We start from the raw sequence: 20000 nt of genomic DNA on the forward strand, positions 1-20000 counted from the left end.
CACACTGGCACTCAGGGCCACAGATCACACTCTGGTACTCAGGGCCACAGAGATCACACTCTGGCACTCAGGGCCACAGATCACACTCTGGCACTCAGGGCCACAGATCACACTCTGGCACTCAGGGCCACAGATCACACTCTGGCACTCAGGGCCACAAAAATCACACACAGCACAAAGTCATCTGTTTGAACAGCAAATAGCAACAGCTGAAATAAATGGTAGTGCTTAATGGTGCAAAAATATTTATGTTTTACAGATTGGTGGAGTGTGCGTTAGTGATTTACAGATTGGAGGTGAGTGCATTGGTGATTTACATATCGTTATTGCACAACATCACCCAGACGCTAAGGGTTATGTACGTAAAAGGTCGTACATCCCCTTAGCGTCTAAGGGTGAACATCACACGTACCGCGTACATCAACCCCTCGCGTCTGGGTGATGTACAACTCTACGCGTACACGACCCTTAGCATCTGGGTGATGTACGACCCCTATGCGTACACGACGCTTAGCATCTGGGTGATGTACGACCCTATGCGTACACGACCCTTTGTCTAGTGTGGTGTCAAGTAGCAAGTTACTTCTCTTTCTCTCTCTCGCCTCTCCTTCACTACTCGTAACTCTCACAAACCTCCTCTCTCTCTCTCTCTCTCTTCCCTCTTTCTCGCGTATGATTTAATCACTCGCGCTTTCCACACTCCCCAATTACTCCGCGACCATCAATATTGACGTATTGAGTATTGTGGCGGAGACGGTCGCTGGCGGCCGGCCACTCCATAAATTTACTGGCAGCCAACAAGTGATGAACATTATTTGGAAACAAACTACTGCTGTGTGACACATTGTTGGCCGGGAAATGTTGGTTTTGGTATATTGACCAACTCACATACTAGAAAAATGAAGGGACGACGACGTTTTGGTCCGTCCTGGACCATTCTCAAGTCGATTGTCTTGGTTTTTGGTAATTTCTTGTTTCAATAGGATTTTCCCGCCTGTAACGTTGGGAGTCCTTGTGGTTCGAGGCGTGTTTATAGTCTAGACAGTGTTGACATGAATCAGTTTTCAGAGTTAGTTCTTAAAGCAATGTTTTTGCGTATGTACAGAGCTGCGGGAGTATTTAAACATGGCGCGTGGGTACCGTAGACTTACTCATTTTTCGGTAACTTTTCCTCCTATATGACTATGAAGCTACTTCGTTCGATTTTTTTGCTTTTGATGCAATGTAATTTGATAAGTTTTTTTCTGATACTCTTTTTTGTGTTTTATGTATTCCTTCCTAACTGTTGCATATGATCCGGGTTTATTTTTAGCTGTTGTATTTTTCCTATTCCTTTCTGCTTTTCGTTTCGGCATCGTCTACTGAGCCACGGGCTGTTGTATTCTCTCTACTACTGGGCTGTTGTATTCTCTCTACTACTGGGCTGTTGTATTCTCTCTACTACTGGGCTGTTGTATTCTCTCTACTACTGGGCTGTTGTATTCTCTCTACTACTGGGCTGTTGTATTCTCTCTACTACTGGGCTGTTGTATTCTCTCTACTACTGGGCTGTTGTATTCTCTCAAACCCTTATTGTCGACATGACTCTTTTTCAGCCACTTTATTTTCGTTTGACCTGATTCATCATTCCCTGGAGTGTCTTTCCACTAAGATCCACCTCCCACACCACACTCGCCATACACACACCGAAACTACGACGTTAGTACAACGTCCGAACAAGCTTTAACACCTAACCAGTTATAACAACCAATATAGCAAGTTGTAACAACGTTCTAATACGTCATAAGCACGTTAAGCCAGGATGTACCAACTTTATTACACGTTGTAACAAGCAGAAAATAGAGACAGTTCCGGTTTGTGTTTCCAGGGATATGCATTTTCCAGGTACTCACTCAGTCTCGTGCAAGGATCCCACCTTCACTCTAATCTCCCGTTCTCTCTTGACGTATGACCATTGTTTTAATCCAATTATATAGTGAAAGATCATATATGGTGTTTTGAAATGTTCCTCTCTGGAATTTTACTAATCTTGCTGCCCATATTTCTTGCACACAATGGTGGTTATAGGTTTGGAAGAGCACTATATCTTTTATATCTGCTTTCAGAGTGTCAATGGTGGTGTCTGTGTATCATTTTTGTATTAAAATCTTCAACTTCCACATACGTTTCAGTTGGAGTGAATCTCTATTGCCTCCTTCCAGCCTTCAATCCTGGGGCCAGATTCACGAAAGTACTTACGCAAGTACTTACGAACGTGTACATCTTTCCTCAATCTTTGACGGCTTTGATTACATATATTAAACAGTTTACAAGCATGAAAACTTCCCATTCAACTGTGGTTATTGTTATAAGCAGCCTCCTGGGGCTTCGGAGCTCATTAACTGTTTAATAATTGTAAACAAAGCCGCCAAAGATTGACAAAAGATGTATAGGTTCGTAAGTGCTTGCGTAAGTGCTTTCGTGAATCTGGTCCCTGGCCTCAGGCCGGGCTTGGGGAGTAGAAGAACTGCCAGAACCCCATCAAGCAGATATCAACCCCCCCCCCCCTCTCTTGCTTGTCTTTGATTCTTTTGTTATATTATAACTGGGCATCCCCCTGGAAATATCACATCCGAGATTATATCTTTTATGTTTGTTTCCACTATTGCAATAATATCCGGGATATTCTCTCTAATCCTGTTCTATTATTACCTCTGCTTTATCCATGTGTGAGTGAGCCCGCACCCGCGTGCGTTAGTGTGCGTGGCGTTCACCCGTGCACGCGCGAGAGTGTGCGTGTGGACCAGCGCCCGCGTGCGCGTGCTCACGCCCTGTGTCGCACAGTGCTCACGTGTCCGACAGATCTGCTGTTCAGTTGCAGAGAAAAAACATCATAACTCAATTTTCTTTCCCACTTGAGCGCTCTCCTGTTGACCATGTCTCGCTCCAGTGTTCAGTTTTCTCTCTTCTCTCTTCCCTGTTCTCTCTCTCTCTCTCTCTCTCTCTCTCTCTCTCTCTCTCTCTCTCTCTCTCTCTCTCTCTCTCTCTCTCTCTCTCTCTCTCTCTCTCTCTCTCCCCCTCTCTCTCTCTCCCCCTCTCTCTCTCTCTCTCTCTCTCTCTCTCTCTCTCTCTCTCTCTCTCTCTCTCTCTCTCTCTCTCTCTGGAAATATCTACTGGACTTCAATACTAGTGAGTAAAAGATGATGAAAATAGGGACAGGGAACAGGAGACCATCTGAACACCTTCTAGAAATAAAGAAATGTACCTAAGACAAGATATAACGTCAAGTCTCAGCACAATGAAATAGGATAACAGATTATAAGATAACATATATCGTAAATAGGATAACATCAACTCGAAACTGGCCAGCATTTAATCAGCCAACATCGACCACTAGAAGGAATCATTTATAATTATGTGCACTACCTACGTGAGACCAGTCCACGAGTATGCACTCAAGGCATGGAAGCCTTTACTAAAAAAGCAGTTAGATACTTGAGAAGGTTCAGACGCTGGGAATGAAATTCTTCTCAGAATTAAATGGAATGAAGTACGAAGAAAACGTGAAGATGCCAACTATGTTTGAAGAGAGAGAGAGAGAGAGAGAGAGAGAGAGAGAGAGAGAGAGAGAGAGAGAGAGAGAGAGAGAGAGAGAGAGAGGAGAGAGAGACAGAGACAGAGACAGAGACAGAGACAGAGACAGAGAGAGACAGAGAGAGAGAGAGAGACAGAGACAGAGAGAGAGAGAGAGAGAGACAGAGAGAGAGAGACAGAGACAGAGAATGATAGACAGAGACAGAGACAGAGAGAGAGAGAGAGAGAAAGAGAGAGAAAAGCCTGATAGAGATATGAAAAATAATTAAGGTAAATAACAGGGTAGAAAGGAAGGACATTTCGCAATGAATGACACTGGAATGAGAGGCTTCCATTACCACAGACGATGAAGAAGAAAGGAATAATCTAGCCGAAGCGATTGTGCACTCACATTTCCTTACACTTTCACGACGCACGTGTGATAGGAAGTTAGAAACATGGGGCTGAAATTCGGGGTTTAAGCGCAGAAACTCTGTCCTGTAGGCACACACATATGTAAGCACATGTACAGACTCACAAGATTAGTTAAATACAGGTAGGTGGTTACATGTAGGCAAATACCTATAGGTGAGTACATCTAGGTGAGCATATATATGTGAGTACACATCACTTCATCAGACTTCCAGAGCTCTATGGCCCTGACCTCTATTGCCAGGAAGGAGTTCTCTGGCCTTGGACTCTATTGTCAGGAAGGAGCTCTGTCGTTCTGGACTCTATTGTCAGGAAGGAGCTCTGTGGCCCTGGACTCTATTGTCAGGAAGGAGCTCTGTGGCCCTGGACTCTATTGTCAGGAAGGAGCTCTGTGGCCCTGGACTCTATTGTCAGGAAGGAGCTCTGTGGCCCTGACCTCTATTGTCAGGAGGGAGCTCTATGGTCCTGACCTCTATTGTCAGGAAGAAGGTCTGTGGCCCTGACCTCTATTGTCAGGAAGGAGCTCTGCAGTCCTGACCTCTATTGTCAGGAAGGAGCTCTGTGCTCCTGACCTCTGTTGTCAGGACCTAAGACGAGAGCGCAGCGCTCACGTGTCCTAACGCTGTAAGTAATTAACAAACGAAGGCCCCAAGCTGGGGAGACTATCGTCTTAAAATCGTAGTATTAGAGACTGAACTAACATTGCTATACGTTAGTGCTGTAAGTGGTGTGCTTATCTGACAGTGACTACGAGGGGGTAATGTAGTCTAGTTCTACATCCCCTTCCTCCATGTCTTGTTGAATCTTTGGTACATTATTTTTTAACTCTCCGGACGTTCGAATTTTTCGTTATATCTGACTATCAAGCTGCGGATGGAAGTGGTTTTCACGACCTTTTTCTTTTAGTCTATTCTACTTGTTGACCAGCCGAACAGAGTATTTCCTTACAGTCTGTCGACCCATTTGAGTTTCCAGCTTCCGCATGTGTTCATTTATCTTATTTTCTCGCAATTTAAAGAAGCTGTAATTGTCTGCCTTAAATATTTTTAATTCCTGCACAAGTCTTGTTGCAAACTTCTCCGCTTGTGTAAAGTTTAGTTTTGTGGTTTACGAGGAGCCGAGTACAGGCCGGTGCTCGGTGTTCTGATGGTGACTTCAAGGCTAAATATATTGGCTTGAAAATGAGTCATTACTTAGATTTTTAACTGTCATTGTAATGTTTGCCAGTTTCACATATTCTGCCTATAGAAGGCTATTTATTTGTGTCTCAGGTGTTAGTGCTGGAATCAAATGCATTCCCAAGTCTTTTTCTTTCAGAATTCCTATAACTGTCTCTTCCTCGTGGTGTCCTCTCCCTCTTTTTAACCACCTTCATTCCCAAATACTTTTTAGAAAGGTCAAAATCATTAGCCAACCTGCCAATTTCAGGAGTTTACGGTCTTTCAATAATTCTTTGCAATCCTCCTTCGTTTATATATTATCAGTAGCCTTCCGTCGTCTGCAAACATTGCAATGAACGAGCTCAATCCCGTGGGTAAGTCATTCACATAAATAAACAACAGAACTGGTCATAGGGGATCCTTGGGGTGACCATTCCTGTTGCGAGTGGTCACCCAGCTGGTGTGTGTTGCAAACGAAGTCTTCTATAAATGGTCAACATCATAATTTATTCATATAAAGCCTAAAAACCATTTTTTTGGGCACAATTATTATAAAAAGGTAACGCCCCATTTTAGGATAAAAGCAGTTTAATAGGACGGTGGGACGGCGAGTAGAATAAAGTCTACGGATATTGACACCCGCGTTTCACTTACTTTGCATGATTACCCTCGACGTAATCATATAGTGATCTTCATTTGTCTGAAGATGGCTCCTCGCATGAGCCAGAAGGCTTCCTGTCAACCTCTCACAGGCTCCCTTTCCCTCCTCACCCCTCCCCCCACAGATATCCATGCCCACAACCCCTCCCCCCTCCTCACTAGACCCTCCGCCACTCATAAGAACCCCACAACACTTCTCACATCCCACACAAACACACCCCCACCTCACTACACACACCCCAACAGATCCTCCCCCACAACACCATGGACACCTACACCATCAGACCCCCACAGCCGCCCGCGGGCACCCACACCAACCCCCAGGCACCGGATACATCCGGTCCCGTACCCAGTTCCATGTACACCAACACACAAGATATTGCAACAGGAAATTCAAGATGTGCAGCACACGCATTTTCATTTTTGTTTTTCGAAGCGTGAAGCAAGGAGCCCGTTCGTGTCGGATGTTATATAGTGATATTGTTTCCACGAGACAGAGAGGGAGGGAGGGAGGGAGGGAGGGAGGGAAGGAAGGTTCGAGTATGAGGGAGAGAGAAAGAAGGAAGTGAAGGAAATTCAGAAGATGAATGAAGAGGAGCCAACTCTCATAGGCTGCAATGTTGCTCCACTTCCTTCCTCAGAGAGACTCAGCGAGGCTGAGAGAGACTCAGCGAGGCTGAGAGAGACTCAGCGAGGCTGTGAGAGACTCAGCGAGGCTGAGAGAGACTCAGCGAGGCTCGGCAACATTCCAGTTATCAGCCCGAGACACCGCGAATGTGATCTTATTTCGCAAAAGTTTTGGCCACAGTTAAAATTACTTCTTATTGTTGGTTCTGGCAAGACGGAGGGCACCACGCCTCTACTGGTGCCCTCTGACACCACCAGCACCACGCCTCTACTGGTGCCCTCTGACACCACCAGCACCACGCCTCTACTGGTGCCCTCTGACACCACCATCACCACGCCTCTACTGGTGCCCTCTGACACCACCATCACCACGCCTCTACTGGTGCCCTCTGACACCACCATCACCACGCCTCTACTGGTGCCCTCTGACACCACCAGCACCACGCCTCTACTGGTGCCCTCTGACACCACCAGCACCACGCCTCTACTGGTGCCCTCTGACACCACCATCACCACGCCTCTACTGGTGCCCTCTGACACCACCATCACCACACCTCTACTGGTGCCCTCTGACACCACCATCACCACACCTCTACTGGTGCCCTCTGACACCACCAGCACCACGCCTCTACTGGTGCCCTCTGACACCACCATCACCACGCCTCTACTGGTGCCCTCTGACACCACCATCACCACGCCTCTACTGGTGCCCTCTGACACCACCATCACCACGCCTCTACTGGTGCCCTCTGACACCACCATCACCACACCTCTACTGGTGCCCTCTGACACCACCATCACCACACCTCTACTCGTGCCCTCTGACACCACCATCACCACGCCTCTACTGGTGCCCTCTGACACCACCATCACCACACCTCTACTGGTGCCCTCTGACACCACCATCACCACACCTCTACTGGTGCCCTCTGACACCACCATCACCACGCCTCTACTGGTGCCCTCTGACACCACCATCACCACACCTCTACTGGTGCCCTCTGACACCACCATCACCACACCTCTACTGGTGCCCTCTGACACCACCATCACCACACCTCTACTGGTGCCCTCTGACACCACCATCACCACACCTCTACTGGTGCCCTCTGACACCACCATCACCACACCTCTACTGGTGCCCTCTGACACCACCATCACCACGCCTCTACTGGTGCCCTCTGACACCACCATCACCACACCTCTACTGGTGCCCTCTGACACCACCATCACCACACCTCTACTGGTGCCCTCTGACACCACCATCACCACGCCTCTACTGGTGCCCTCTGACACCACCATCACCACACCTCTACTGGTGCCCTCTGACACCACCATCACCACACCTCTACTGGTGCCCTCTGACACCACCATCACCACACCTCTACTGGTGCCCTCTGACACCACCATCACCACACCTCTACTGGTGCCCTCTGACACCACCATCACCACACCTCTACTGGTGCCCTCTGACACCACCATCACCACGCCTCTACTGGTGCCCTCTGACACCACCATCACCACACCTCTACTGGTACCCTCTGACACCACCATCACCACACCTCTACTGGTGCCCTCTGACACCACCATCACCACGCCTCTACTGGTGCCCTCTGACACCACCATCACCACACCTCTACTGGTGCCCTCTGACACCACCATCACCACCACTGTCCAATGCCTCCAATACTGGAACAATTCGAGAGACAATGTCAAAATTCACAAAAATCTGCATTTCAGAGACTTAGGCCCCGATTTTGTTGATATTGACCTCCATATCTATGCTGTCTCCCTTCCCCCCTGTCTCTATGCTGTCTCCCCCCCCGTCTCTATGCTGTCTCCCCCCCCGTCTCTATGCTGTCTCCCCCCCGTCTCTATGCTGTGTACCATACCTCTTATATTTCTGTGAATCTCTTGCCTAATCCTGCTTCAACTCTTCCACCTTTCCTCATTTCCTGTCGCTTTCTTCTCCTCCGTCATCCCGTCTCCTCTCCTACGCCCCCAACTGCCCCAGCCGCTGGTGAACCCCCGGATAGAAAAGACCCGCTTGAGCAGGTATTACAGACCCTAATTTGCATACCAATTTGTGCGTGCGGCTGTTGGTGGTTTTTCTACCTGTGGAGGTTGGTGGTGGTGGTGGTGGTGGTGGGGTCCGGAGCTTCCGTGGTCCCGTGGGAGCTGGAGAGATAATTCCTTCAGCACACTCCTCGTCGGCCAGGCTTTCACTCTCAGGCCAGGCTTTTGCATTAAGGCCAAATCCTCTCCTGAATATTCAAGAGCTTCCGTGAGTCTTTTTTGGCGAGTGGAGGATGGATGTGTGTACCCCCCTACCCATCCCCCTTCTCACTATCTCTCTCTCCCCTCCCCCTCTCTCTCTCTCTGCTAGCCAAGTCGTTCCCGCCTCCTAGCCAGGTCGTCCCGGTCTCCTAGCCCGACTTATCCCCCAGACACCTTCACTGGACTTGCTCCAAGTCCTGCTGGCAGGTGGGAACATTTCCCCAGACGACTTCACTGTCCTTCGTATTCTCCTCCTCCTGTCACTGCCATTCTCAGACGATTCTGTCAGTGTTCATCTCCGGCCACACCCTGTGACACGGACACTTCCTGCCACACCCTGGACACGGACACTTCCTGCCACGCCCTGAGACACGGACACTTCCTGCCACACCCTGGACACGCACCAATGATGACACGCTGACGGGTGATCAGACACCTGCCTTTGACAGTTGTGGAGTTGCCACAGCTGCCACACCTGGAGGCCGACACTTGCACCGCTGGCGGGCGACGCCACACCCTCTGCTATCTCTAGTGATAGCCAGGTTATCTTTCCACTCCCTCTGAGTGAAGCATTTTGTTACATTAAAAAGGGTATCTTATACTCCCCGCCCTCCTTTCTCTCTCTCTCTCTCTCTCTCTCTCTCTCTCTCTCTCTCTCTCTCTCTCTCTCTCTCTCTCTCTCTCTCTCTCTCTCTCTCTCTCTCTCTCTCACACATACATCCATGCCCCTGATCCTCATAATCTTTAGAGAAAATGAGAACTCAGCCTCCCAAGGAGTGAATAAAGACAGGCAGAGGAGTTTGAGAAGCGACAGTGGCAGGAGATGACCTCAGAGTGAAGCTGTATCTCACTGACTAGGTGGGTAGGTGTAGGGTGGGTGTAGGGTAGGTGGGTAGGTGTAGGGTGGGTGTAGGGTAGGTGGGTAGGTGTAGGGTGGGTGTAGGGTAGGTGGGTAGGTGTAGGGTGGGTGTAGGGTAGGTGGGTAGGTCGAGGGTAGGGGAAAGGTAGGGGAGAAGATGGGTCTCTGAGGGGATTTACGTAGAAAGGTTACACACAGGGAGATTTATAAAGATATAGGAAAAAAAATCCTGTTTATTACAATAACATTTTACAATATATTTGAGTGTGTCTCGGTAAATATATATATATGAGATACTCGCATATAGGATAGTAGTGAGATATATCTCAGTATATCTCACTATCTTCCTCCCTCTCAACGTCCCTCCCTATAAGAGCCTCCCTCCCTCCCTACATCCCTTCCTCCCTCCCCCATATCATCTTGGCGCTGTCTCCGCGACAAAACGCTACCGTCTCTAACTTGGACAAGTAATATAAACTTCACCATTACATTTAAGTTCGCAAAATACAACTTTTTTTTGCAAGCATTTCAGGGATATTGAAAATGAAGAGGGAGAATGAGTGAGAAGGGGCCAGCAATGGAGCAGGGAGGAAGGGAGGGAAAGTGAGGGAGAGAGAGGGAGAGAGAGGGAGAGAGTGTGAGGGATAAACTAAAAGAAAGTGTAGAAGTTGGATACAGTAATGATAGTGATCAAGAGCCGCGTGGATAGTGAAGGCGTCGCCAGGGGCCACCTGCACCAGCCTTGCCTCACCCTCTTCACGTACCGTTGGTGCGGGGTGTACCGGGGTGGGGTTAGGTCGTGGTCGTCTCTGGTGTTGAAGGCAGGACACTACAGGGCAGTACGGGGGTAGGTCTCACTCACACACACGCACGCACACACACGCACACAGACAGCCCGTAGGGTGAAACTTTTTCCGACACTCATTCATTCTTCTTCTCTCTAAATTCTTCATCTTCCCTCAAAACTTCTCACTTTTTTCTCTTTTTCTTCCTCTACCTCCGCTTCCTCCCCCTCTACCTCCTCTTCCTTCCTCTACCTCCTCTTCCTCTCCCCCACTACATCCTCTTCCTTCTCCACCCCCCCCCCCTCCTCCTACCCTCATGTCTCCAAATTAAGAAACAGCTTTGACCAATTTGTCTAATGTGCTGCTGTTGACTTCTGCGCCTCATTATTGCAGTCTTGCTTGTGAGTCCCACTCGTGGGTCCTGGTCCCGTCAAGAGTCCCACTCGTGGGTCCTGGTCCCGTCAAGAGTCCCACTCGTGGGTCCTGGTCCCGTCAAGAGTCCCACTCGTGGGTCCTGGTCACATCAAGAGTCCCACTCGTGGGTCCTGGTCCCGTCAAGAGTCTCACTCGTGGGTCCTGGTCACATCAAGAGTCCCACTCGTGGGTCCTGGGAGATAAATCAGTCCGTAATGACGACGGGAATGACAATGTAGTGAGCACGACAACACTGGCCGGTTGTGTACGACAGTCATAACACAAGTATGGATATGCACCCAAGTGTTCGACTTGTAAACAACACATATGGGAACTGTCCTCTGATTACTGATTTGAGCAGGAATCTGTGAGTGGGAATGTAAGCAGGAACGTGGTAAGTGGTCTTAATTTATGTTATCCTTCATGCAAGTGGATTACTCAGTGGGATCTCCTTAAGTGGCTTTTTATTGAATGTTAAAATGGCTAACTGGGCACCCCCTGGCCCCCCTGGCACCCCTGGCACCTCTCTCTCCTCTATCTGTGAGTGTTTGGTAATGGACGACGATGGTTTGGCGAGTGTGGTGAAGCTACGCGGTGATTGGCGGGCTTCTTGTTGGTCGGGAGATGGGTCATGTCTGCAATTGGAGGATATGGTTAGAGAAGCCTGGCCCCATGATTGGGGCATAAGCTACACGCGACCTGTTGATTCGTGGCTGTGATTGGTTGAGAGGTGGCAAGAGAGGCCATTGGCCGCCCTAACATGACCTTCACCCCGCACTGATCAACAACCTTTCTTCTCTAATATTAATTATTGCGTCGTAGAGCCCCGGCTGGTTTGTGTGTGTGTGTGTGTGTGTGTGTGTGTGTGTGTGTGTGTGTGAGAGTGAGAGTGAGAGTGAGAGTGAGAGTGAGAGTGAGAGTGAGAGAGAGAGAGAGAGAGAGAGAGAGAGAGAGAGAGAGAGACAGAGAGAGCCCTCTAGTTACTAAACAATTTATCAGTTCCCAACACTGACGTGTCGTTGAGAATATTTAAGCCTTCACTGAAGACTCCCCGGCGTCGGACTGCTAGTTAAGTCAGAGTAATTAAGGTAGAAGGGGGTGAGGGTGGTGGTGGGGGGGGGGGCAGCAGTTGGCCAAGACCTGGGAGAGTGAGAATGTCGCCGCGGGAGACGGTGGGTAAGATCTCCAACTTCCCCTGTCTGTCTGTCTTTGGTGTGTTCTTCTAGGTATGATCAAGAGAGGAGGTTTCGACTGCATTCCTTCGGACATGCGACATACGTCTGAGGATCTGGAGGCGGCGTTGTCGAACTCGCTTTAGTTCGAAAAAAAAGATATTTAGTAACACGTGGTCGACCCGTATCTCAAGCACTCGTCTAGTTATGCTTGGCGGGGGGTTGAGCTTCGGTTCTTTGGGCCTGCCTCTCAACTATCAATCAACTGATCAGTCAAGAGGTATTGGAGGTGGTGAGCAGAGCCTTGAGGTGGGAGAGGCCAGGACGCCTGGGAATGAATCAGCAGCGGTGACCTGGACAGTTAATCAGATCTTTCAGACAAGCGCACGAGCACACATGCATGTTATTTGTACTGGTGCTCAGGTCCCAATTAGGACTGTTGTCTAAGAGCCGTAATCCTAACGTAGGCTTCTTCCTCATTCACTCTCCCTCCCTTCCTCTCCCTCTCTCTCTCTCTCTCTCTCCCTCTCACTCTCTCTCACTCCCTCTCTCTCCCTCCCTCCCTGCCAGCCGCCAGTGATGGTGTCGCGCCTCTGCTCGTCTATAATTTCTCCAGGGAGTGTGGGTGCTGACAGCGCTCATGTTAACACAGGCGGTAATAATATATTTTGTTGCGAGAGCGGTCACTTGCCAGGCGGCGCGACACGTCACGGCCTCCTGCAAGGCCACTCTCCTGGCCTGGGTCTCCCAGATACAGATACTTCAAGTTACGATGCGACAAGCCTGTGGATAATGGCAGATACTCCTATATATGTATAAGATTATACTGGAGGGATCCATGGCGACTGGTACACTGGTATGATATGTCAAAGGCTGTTGTTCAGGTGTATTTTGCAGACATTAATGTATTATCACAACAGCTCAACAACTGAACAGTGACATCCAGCGCGGGAAAAGTAGGACGTCACTTAAGGGATGCCACTGTCGAGGGACGTCGCTGTGAGAGACACCACTGTGAGGGACGCCGCAACTGGGAGTACATAGGCATACACAACGGTACTCGGGTATTCACAAAGGTACTCGGGCAGCAGGAAAAACATTTGCGAAGCTACACCGTGTGTACCTGCTTTATTTTTATCTCCTCTCTCTCTCTCTCTCTCCCTCTTCTCCTATCTTCTCCCCTCCCTCCATCTTCCGTCCGGTCTCTAGACAATTCAACAGGTCGAAGAGAAACTTTCAGAAAACCATTTAAGCTTGGTAGAAATTTCACATTGGAGGAAGAACCTCCTTTTTGTGGTGGACGGCCGCGTTCCTTTTGGCTGGGGAGGAGGTGTGTTGTGAGAATGAGTGCGGAGAGAGAGAGAGAGAGAGAGAGAGAGAGAGAGAGAGAGAGAGAGAGAGAGAGAGAGAGAGAGAGAGAGAGAGAGAGAGAGAGAGAGAGAGAGAGAGAGAGAGAGAGGCGGGGAGAATGGGGGGTGTCTGGATCACCATTACCCCTCTCTCTCTCTCTCTCTCTCTCTCTCTCTCTCTCTCTCTCTCCTGCTGCTTGTTTCTCTCTACAAAAGGGTTTATCCTTTTTTCTATTTTTTTTATCTACGAGCGTTTGTTGGCCTTCCTACTGTGTGTCTCCTTCCCTCATCCTCTCCTTCAGCCCTCCATCCATCTCTCACTCCATCACACACACACACACTCTCTCCCTCTCCCTTCATTCCCCTCCCTCCCTCCTAAAGCACCACACAATCTTCCCACCAATTTCCATCAGAGTTTTCCTATACCTCTGCGAGAACCTCCACCAGTCTCCCAGCTGGGGACGCTTCCCTTCACCAGTCTCCCAGCTGGGGACGCTTCCCTTCACCAGTCTCCCAGCTGGGGACGCCTCCCTCCACCAGTCTCCCAGCTGGGGACGCCTCCCTCCACCAGTCTCCCAGCTGGGGACGCTTCCCTTCACCAGTCCCCCAGCTGGGGACGCCTCCCTCCACCAGTCTCCCAGCTGGGGACGCCTCCCTCCACCAGTCTCCCAGCTGGGGACGCCTCCCTCCACCAGTCTCCCAGCTGGGGACGCCTCCCTCCACCAGTCTCCCAGCTGGGGACGCCTCCCTCCACCAGTCTCCCAGCTGGGGACGCCTCCCTCCACCAGTCTCCCAGCTGGGGACGCCTCCCTCCACCAGTCTCCCAGCTGGGGACGCCTCCCTCCACCAGTCTCCCAGCTGGGGACGCCTCCCTCCACCAGTCTCCCAGCTGGGGACGCCTCCCTCCACCAGTCTCCCAGCTGGGGACGCCTCCCTCCACCAGTCTCCCAGCTGGGGACGCCTCCCTCCACCAGTCTCCCAGCTGGGGACGCCTCCCTCCACCAGTCTCCCAGCTGGGGACGCCTCCCTCCACCAGTCTCCCAGCTGGGGACGCCTCCCTCCACCAGTCTCCCAGCTGGGGACGCCTCCCTCCACCAGTCCCCCAGCTGGGGACGCCTCCCTCCACCAGTCTCCCAGCTGGGGACGCCTCCCTCCACCAGTCTCCCAGCTGGGGACGCCTCCCTCCACCAGTCTCCCAGCTGGGGACGCCTCCCTCCACCAGTCTCCCAGCTGGGGACGCCTCCCTCCACCAGTCCCCCAGCTGGGGACGCCTCCCTCCACCTGTCTCCCAGCTGGGGACGCCTCCCTCCACCAGTCCCCCAGCTGGGGACGCCTGTAAGAGTTCTTCGACAGACTACAAGGGAGCTGCGACACTCCCCAACACCTGCATGAGAGGTATTTCACAGTGTTATCCAGTCTGGAGAACTATTTTAACAAAGCAAAGTAATTCCCGATATTAGTGGATGCCAGTGGACCTGTTTCACCAGGAGGAGGTTGGGCAGCGTCCGGCGTCCACTACCACAGAGACACTGTGGTACGCCAGGTGTGGCGAGCGTGCGTCTGGCGCTGTGGCCGGAGCTTGCTGTGAATGACAGTAATATCGCGGTGTTGAAGGGCAAGGACGCGGTGCTCCTCCAGGCTTCATTACAACACTGCCGGTCACTGCGGCCGCTCGGCACTTCTCAGTGAAGCCTCCGGTATACATGGTACATGACCGAGGACGGGGAGAGGCTGTGGCCTCTGCAGCTAGCCTCTTGCAGGCTGCAGAGGCTCAGGTAGAAGAGCAGGAGCGAGGAAGAGACCGAGGCTCCAGGTATATCTTAAGTTTCTACCGACACTGGAGGTTATCAGGGGTGGTGCCAGGCAGGAAGCCGCCATCTTCTCTTCTGTGGCATGTATGCATTACACCCGTTGTTGTGGCGTCTTGATAAATAAGCAAGACCGGTTAGGTTGCAGATCTGCGGAAGATCTGATCTAGTAACATTATAGAAGTCTCTGAGAGTTTTCCAGCGTCAGATGGACGAAGATGCGAGAGGGAGCGTTGGAGTAGACCCCAGGAGCCGCCTTGCATGGGAGCCATGACTCCTTCTGTATAGTATCCTGTAGATTTATATCCTCTTCCTCCCTCGTCAGAGCGCCCCCTCTCTCTCGTCGCGGCTCTGAGTCCCATTCCATGCGTTTCTCTCTCCCTCTACACAACCCCCCAACTCCCCACTACTCCCCATCTCCCCCACATCTCCCCTCCACCGACATTTCTACCCCCCCACATCTCCCCTCCACCGACATTTCTACCCCCCACATCTCCCCTCCACCGACATTTCTACCCCTCCCGTCATAGCCCCAACATCGTCGCCGTCTCCTGGTTTCTGTCCTCATTTACAGGGAAAATATTCCGTTCAGATTTCCGCGGAAAATACTCGACTGTTTACATCACTCAAACATCGGAACGATTTTTCTTTTGCTTAATAACGAGCATGTGACAGAAAACGGGACTCGAGATTCTGCGAACGTTGTTGAAGCTAATTCCAGCCAGGTGTTACAGGTGTGAGTGTTGATGTACACCCCCCTCACAGGTGTGTGTGTTGATGTAGCCCCCTCACAGGTGTGTGTGTTGATGTACCCCCCTCACCAGCACCCCCCACCCCCACCCCCACTCCACACCACAACATGCAAGCCGTGGAATTCGTCGATCAGTTGGTCAAAGCCTCCAGAATGTAAAGATTTTCCGCCAAATGAGAAATTCTAAAAAAACGGCTCTGGTGCGCTTATCATAAACGAGTTGGGTTGGCTTGGCCCCCCCACACACAGGGCTAGAGATACGTTATCAGCCCCACTATCAGCCCCACACTCAGCACCTTAGAATGATACACGCACCTCATGGTATCGCTTTTCCTGCGATGGTCTGATGACCGAGCATTTAAGACTGTTTCAGACTTGCTTTATCGCTCAGCCAGATCTGATTTCAGACGTATTAGCGGCGGCTGATCCCGGCGAGGAAGGTTAAATTAAACTTTCACAACCACTTTATGCCTGCGAGATTAGTCTTCAAACTTTCTGAATTATTAATTGTCTTATCCACCAGATCGATATTGTTATAATGCCGCGTAACTTTCTCTCTCATTTTCCTTTCTAGGGCCACTGACCACCGTTTGACTAAATGGGGGCCACTGGCCACTGTTTACAGTGTCGATCCGGGCCATTGGCCACTGTTTATAGTGTCGATCCGGGCCATTGGTCACTGTTTAGTGCTGCTAGGGGGCCACGGACCACTTTTAGTACAATAGGCTTCGTTCTCGACTTACAACCGGGAATTTCGAGCTCATTTCCCAGGGGGAGACAGAAATGGGTAAGTGACGTTTCCTTTCACCTAATGCCGCTGTTCACCCAGTAGTAAATAGGGTAGCCGGGAGTTAGGCAACTGTTGTGGGGGTTGCCTTCTGGGGAGAGTCAGTAGGTGTTCCTTGGGGGGGGGACCTCGATACAAGCCTGGTATATAATAAATATGTATATATAATAAGTATATATGTATATATTATACCAGTCCTGGTGCTGGCATAACAAGGAGGTGGGGGGGGAGGGGTGGTAGGGGGTGGTAGGGGGTGGTAGGGGGGGAAGGGGGGGAGTTGGCGCAACTCTTGATATTAAACAATATTCTCATGTTTGGTAAATGCAGTTGCCTTAATTAGTGACTGCCTGCAATTGTTGCTAAACTGTTGTGGTGGTGGTGTGGTGGTGGTGGTGGTGGTGTGGTGGTGTGGTGGTGGTGGTGTGGTGGTGGTGGTGGTGGGGGTGGTGGTGGTGTGGTGGTGGTGTGGTGGTGGTGATGTGGTGGTGGTGGTGGTGGTGGTGGTGTGGTGGTGGTGGTGGTGGTGGTGATGTGGTGGTGGTGTGGTGGTGGTGGGGTGGTGGTGGTGTGGTGGTGGTGGTGGTGTGGTGGTGTGGTGGTGGTGGTGGTGTGGTGGTGTGGTGGTGGTGTGGTGGTGGTGGTGTGGTGGTGGCGGTGTAGTGGTGGTGGTGGCGGTGTAGTGGTGGTGGTGGCGGTGGTGGTGCTGGTGTGGTGGTGTGGTGGTGGTGGTGGTGGTGGTGTGGCGGTGGTGGTGTAGCGATGGTGGCGGTGTGGTGTGATGGTGGTGGTGGTGGTGTGGTTGTGGTTGTGGTGTGGTAGTGATGGTGTGGTGGTGGTGGTGTGATGGTGGTGGTGTGGTGGTGGTGGTGGTGGTGTGGTGGTGGTGGTGGCGGTGTGGTGGTGGTGGCGGTGTGGTGGTGGTGGCGGTGGTGGCGGTGTGGTGGTGGTGGTGTGGTGGTGTTATGGTGTTGTGAGGTGAGCAGATGCATCAGATGAGCAGAGAGGCACACACACACGAGTGACACAGTAACACATCAATAAGTTCACACAGCCACATTTAGAAAAAAAAAGTTAGTTTAAAATCGACACAAAATTTACATAGTCCCGAGAAAGATTTCTTACATACGATTTTTCCCATTTGGGTAATATAGGTTATCGTATCCGTATTCTCTTTACAATAACCATTATCACGTAGGAGCTTATTTAAAAAAAAAATAGTTATCTTTCGATATCAAATCAGTCGTGATTTTTATTTTGTAATTCTTGACCAGACCACACATTAGAAGGTGAAGGGACGACGACGTTTCGGTCCGTCCTGGACCATTCTCAAGTCGATCGATGGTCCAGGACGGACCGAAACGTCGTCGTCCCTTCACCTTCTAGTGTGTGGTCTGGTCAAGAGATACATTAACCACGTTATTGTGACTCATCGCCTGCATATTTTGTAATTGTTGGAACATACATACATAAACAGATACATATATAAATATTTATTGGAACACTAACCTTTGGATACGCAGGGAATACTTCACGATACCATAGACACCGTAACTGTGAACACAATAGTAAGAGATCTTACCATACAGGCTTACCACTCGCCTGTATAGTGTCTTCTACAGTGTCTGACGTGTTCAGGTCCATGGATCACCTTTTCACTTACAGCAACTTCACTGTACTGATTTCTCGTCTTGAACTGGATCTTGACATTTTAGAATTTACTCATATTGCCAGACTTGGATTCGAACTGAGCTGCTCAGAGTCCTCAGGCCAGGCTCGTTAAAGCTGCAGCCGTTCCCCCCCAAGACACATTCGTTAATGTTAAAGTATTAAAGTAATGTTAAAGGGCGTTAAAAATTGGTTTGTTCTCATTTATTTGAGAACAAACAATTTTCTGATTTACATGAGAACATTATATATTTAGTTCTGTCTAGTTAGGCGTAGATTAGGTTAAGTGTTTAGGTTCTGTTGGCGATTATTTGTATTTGTAGTAACGTGAGTGAAGCATTTACAGCGTTGTGGTTCGAACAAAAGTCGTCAGTGAAGCACTTGTTCCGGAAGTGTTCGAACGTCATCAGTTGTGAGTCGTGTGTGAACCGGTTTCATTCATAAACAAGGGATTTGGCGCGTGGATTAATGAGTATCTGGCCTTTGTTGATGAGGACGGGCTGTTACACCAGCCCGTCCTCATAAACAAAGGTCAAACTCCATTCCAAGCACCCGCCAAACCCCCCAGCTGTTTATGAATGAAAAACGGGTTACACACGACTCACAACTGATGACGTTCGAACACTTCCGGAACAAGTGCTTCACTGACGACTTTTGTTCGAACCACAACGCTGTAAATGCTTCACCCACGTACTACAAATACAAATAATCGCCAACAGAACCTAAACACCTAACCTAACAAATGCCTAAATATGTACGGAATACTAATAAATAACAATATTAATTTATATTTACAAAAAATAACTGTTTTGAATGAACAGTATGTTAAAATTGTTGAATGAGTCTTTGGGATCTTGAGGTTATCTTGAGATGATTTTGGGGCTTTAGTGTCCCCGCGGCCCGGTCCTCGACCAGGCCTCCACCCCCAGGAAGCAGCCCGTGACAGCTGACTAAAACCCAGGTACCTATTTTACTGCTAGGTAACAGGGGCATAGGATGAAAGAAACTCTGCAAAGTGTTTCTTTCCGGCGCCCGGGATCGAACCCGGGACCACACAGGATCACAAGTCCAGCATGCTGTCCGCTCATGGTTTGACCGCTGGATGGAATGGACTTGTTCTAAGGACGGGTTGTACACACAACTCAATTGGTGATGTTCAAATTTTTCCCGAACAGTGCTTCCCTTACGTCGTGTGTTCGAATCGCACCCCTTTAAATGTTTCAGCCACGGACAACAGACACCAATAATTGCCAAAGGAGTTTCAACACTAAACCTAAACCTAACACTGCGAAAGAATCTAATATAAAATATTAATTTAAAGTAGAAAAATAGTCGATTTGAAATACACTCACAATGATAAATTTTCATGGTAGAGGCGCCTATATATATATATATATATATATATATATATATATATATATATATATATATATATATATATATATATTATAATGGATATTTTTATTTTTATTTCTAAATTTTTGTCATAGACATTGATTTATGTCAGCCGTTTAATTTTTAAATTATTTTTGTTAGAAAACACTTTTTATATAATAAACTGTTTACTTACGAACATGAATAATATAAGCTTAGAAGCATACATACATACATACATACATTCATACATACATACATACATACATACATACATACATACATACATACATACATGCATACATACATACATACATACATACATACA

The 20000-nt window shown here is 49.4% G+C and overlaps 2 protein-coding genes across 2 annotated transcripts in view; one reads left to right on the top strand and one right to left on the bottom strand.

Moving 5' to 3' along the window:
• LOC123755002 (uncharacterized) overlaps window positions 1–18277 on the bottom strand; it is a 44594-nt gene extending 26317 nt beyond the window's left edge. The window contains exon 1 of the mRNA XM_069332804.1: window positions 18140–18277. The gene's annotated coding sequence lies outside the window, so the exon portion shown is untranslated. The remainder of the gene's footprint in view (window positions 1–18139) is intronic.
• Window positions 6388–12757, top strand: LOC138369336 (hepatitis A virus cellular receptor 1-like). The gene is made up of 2 exons (XM_069332573.1): window positions 6388–7461; window positions 12617–12757. The coding sequence occupies exons 1-2, from the start codon at window positions 6388–6390 to the stop codon at window positions 12755–12757; spliced, it is 1215 nt and encodes a 404-aa protein (XP_069188674.1).
• Window positions 18278–20000: the final 1723 nt, after the last annotated feature.

Source organism: Procambarus clarkii, chromosome 28 (genome assembly GCF_040958095.1).
Source record: "Procambarus clarkii isolate CNS0578487 chromosome 28, FALCON_Pclarkii_2.0, whole genome shotgun sequence".
Classification (NCBI taxonomy): Eukaryota; Metazoa; Arthropoda; class Malacostraca; order Decapoda; family Cambaridae; genus Procambarus; species Procambarus clarkii.

What these genes read in the sequence shown, in the direction of transcription:
- LOC138369336 (XM_069332573.1), top strand. Translation starts at nt 6,388, where the DNA reads ATGAATGAAGAGGAGCCAACTCTCATAGGCTGCAATGTTGCTCCACTT. An exon ending in CCATCACCACACCTCTACTG is followed by an intron (nt 7,462 to 12,616) that starts GTGCCCTCTGAC and finishes TTTTGTTGCGAG; the next exon opens with AGCGGTCACTTGCCAGGCGG.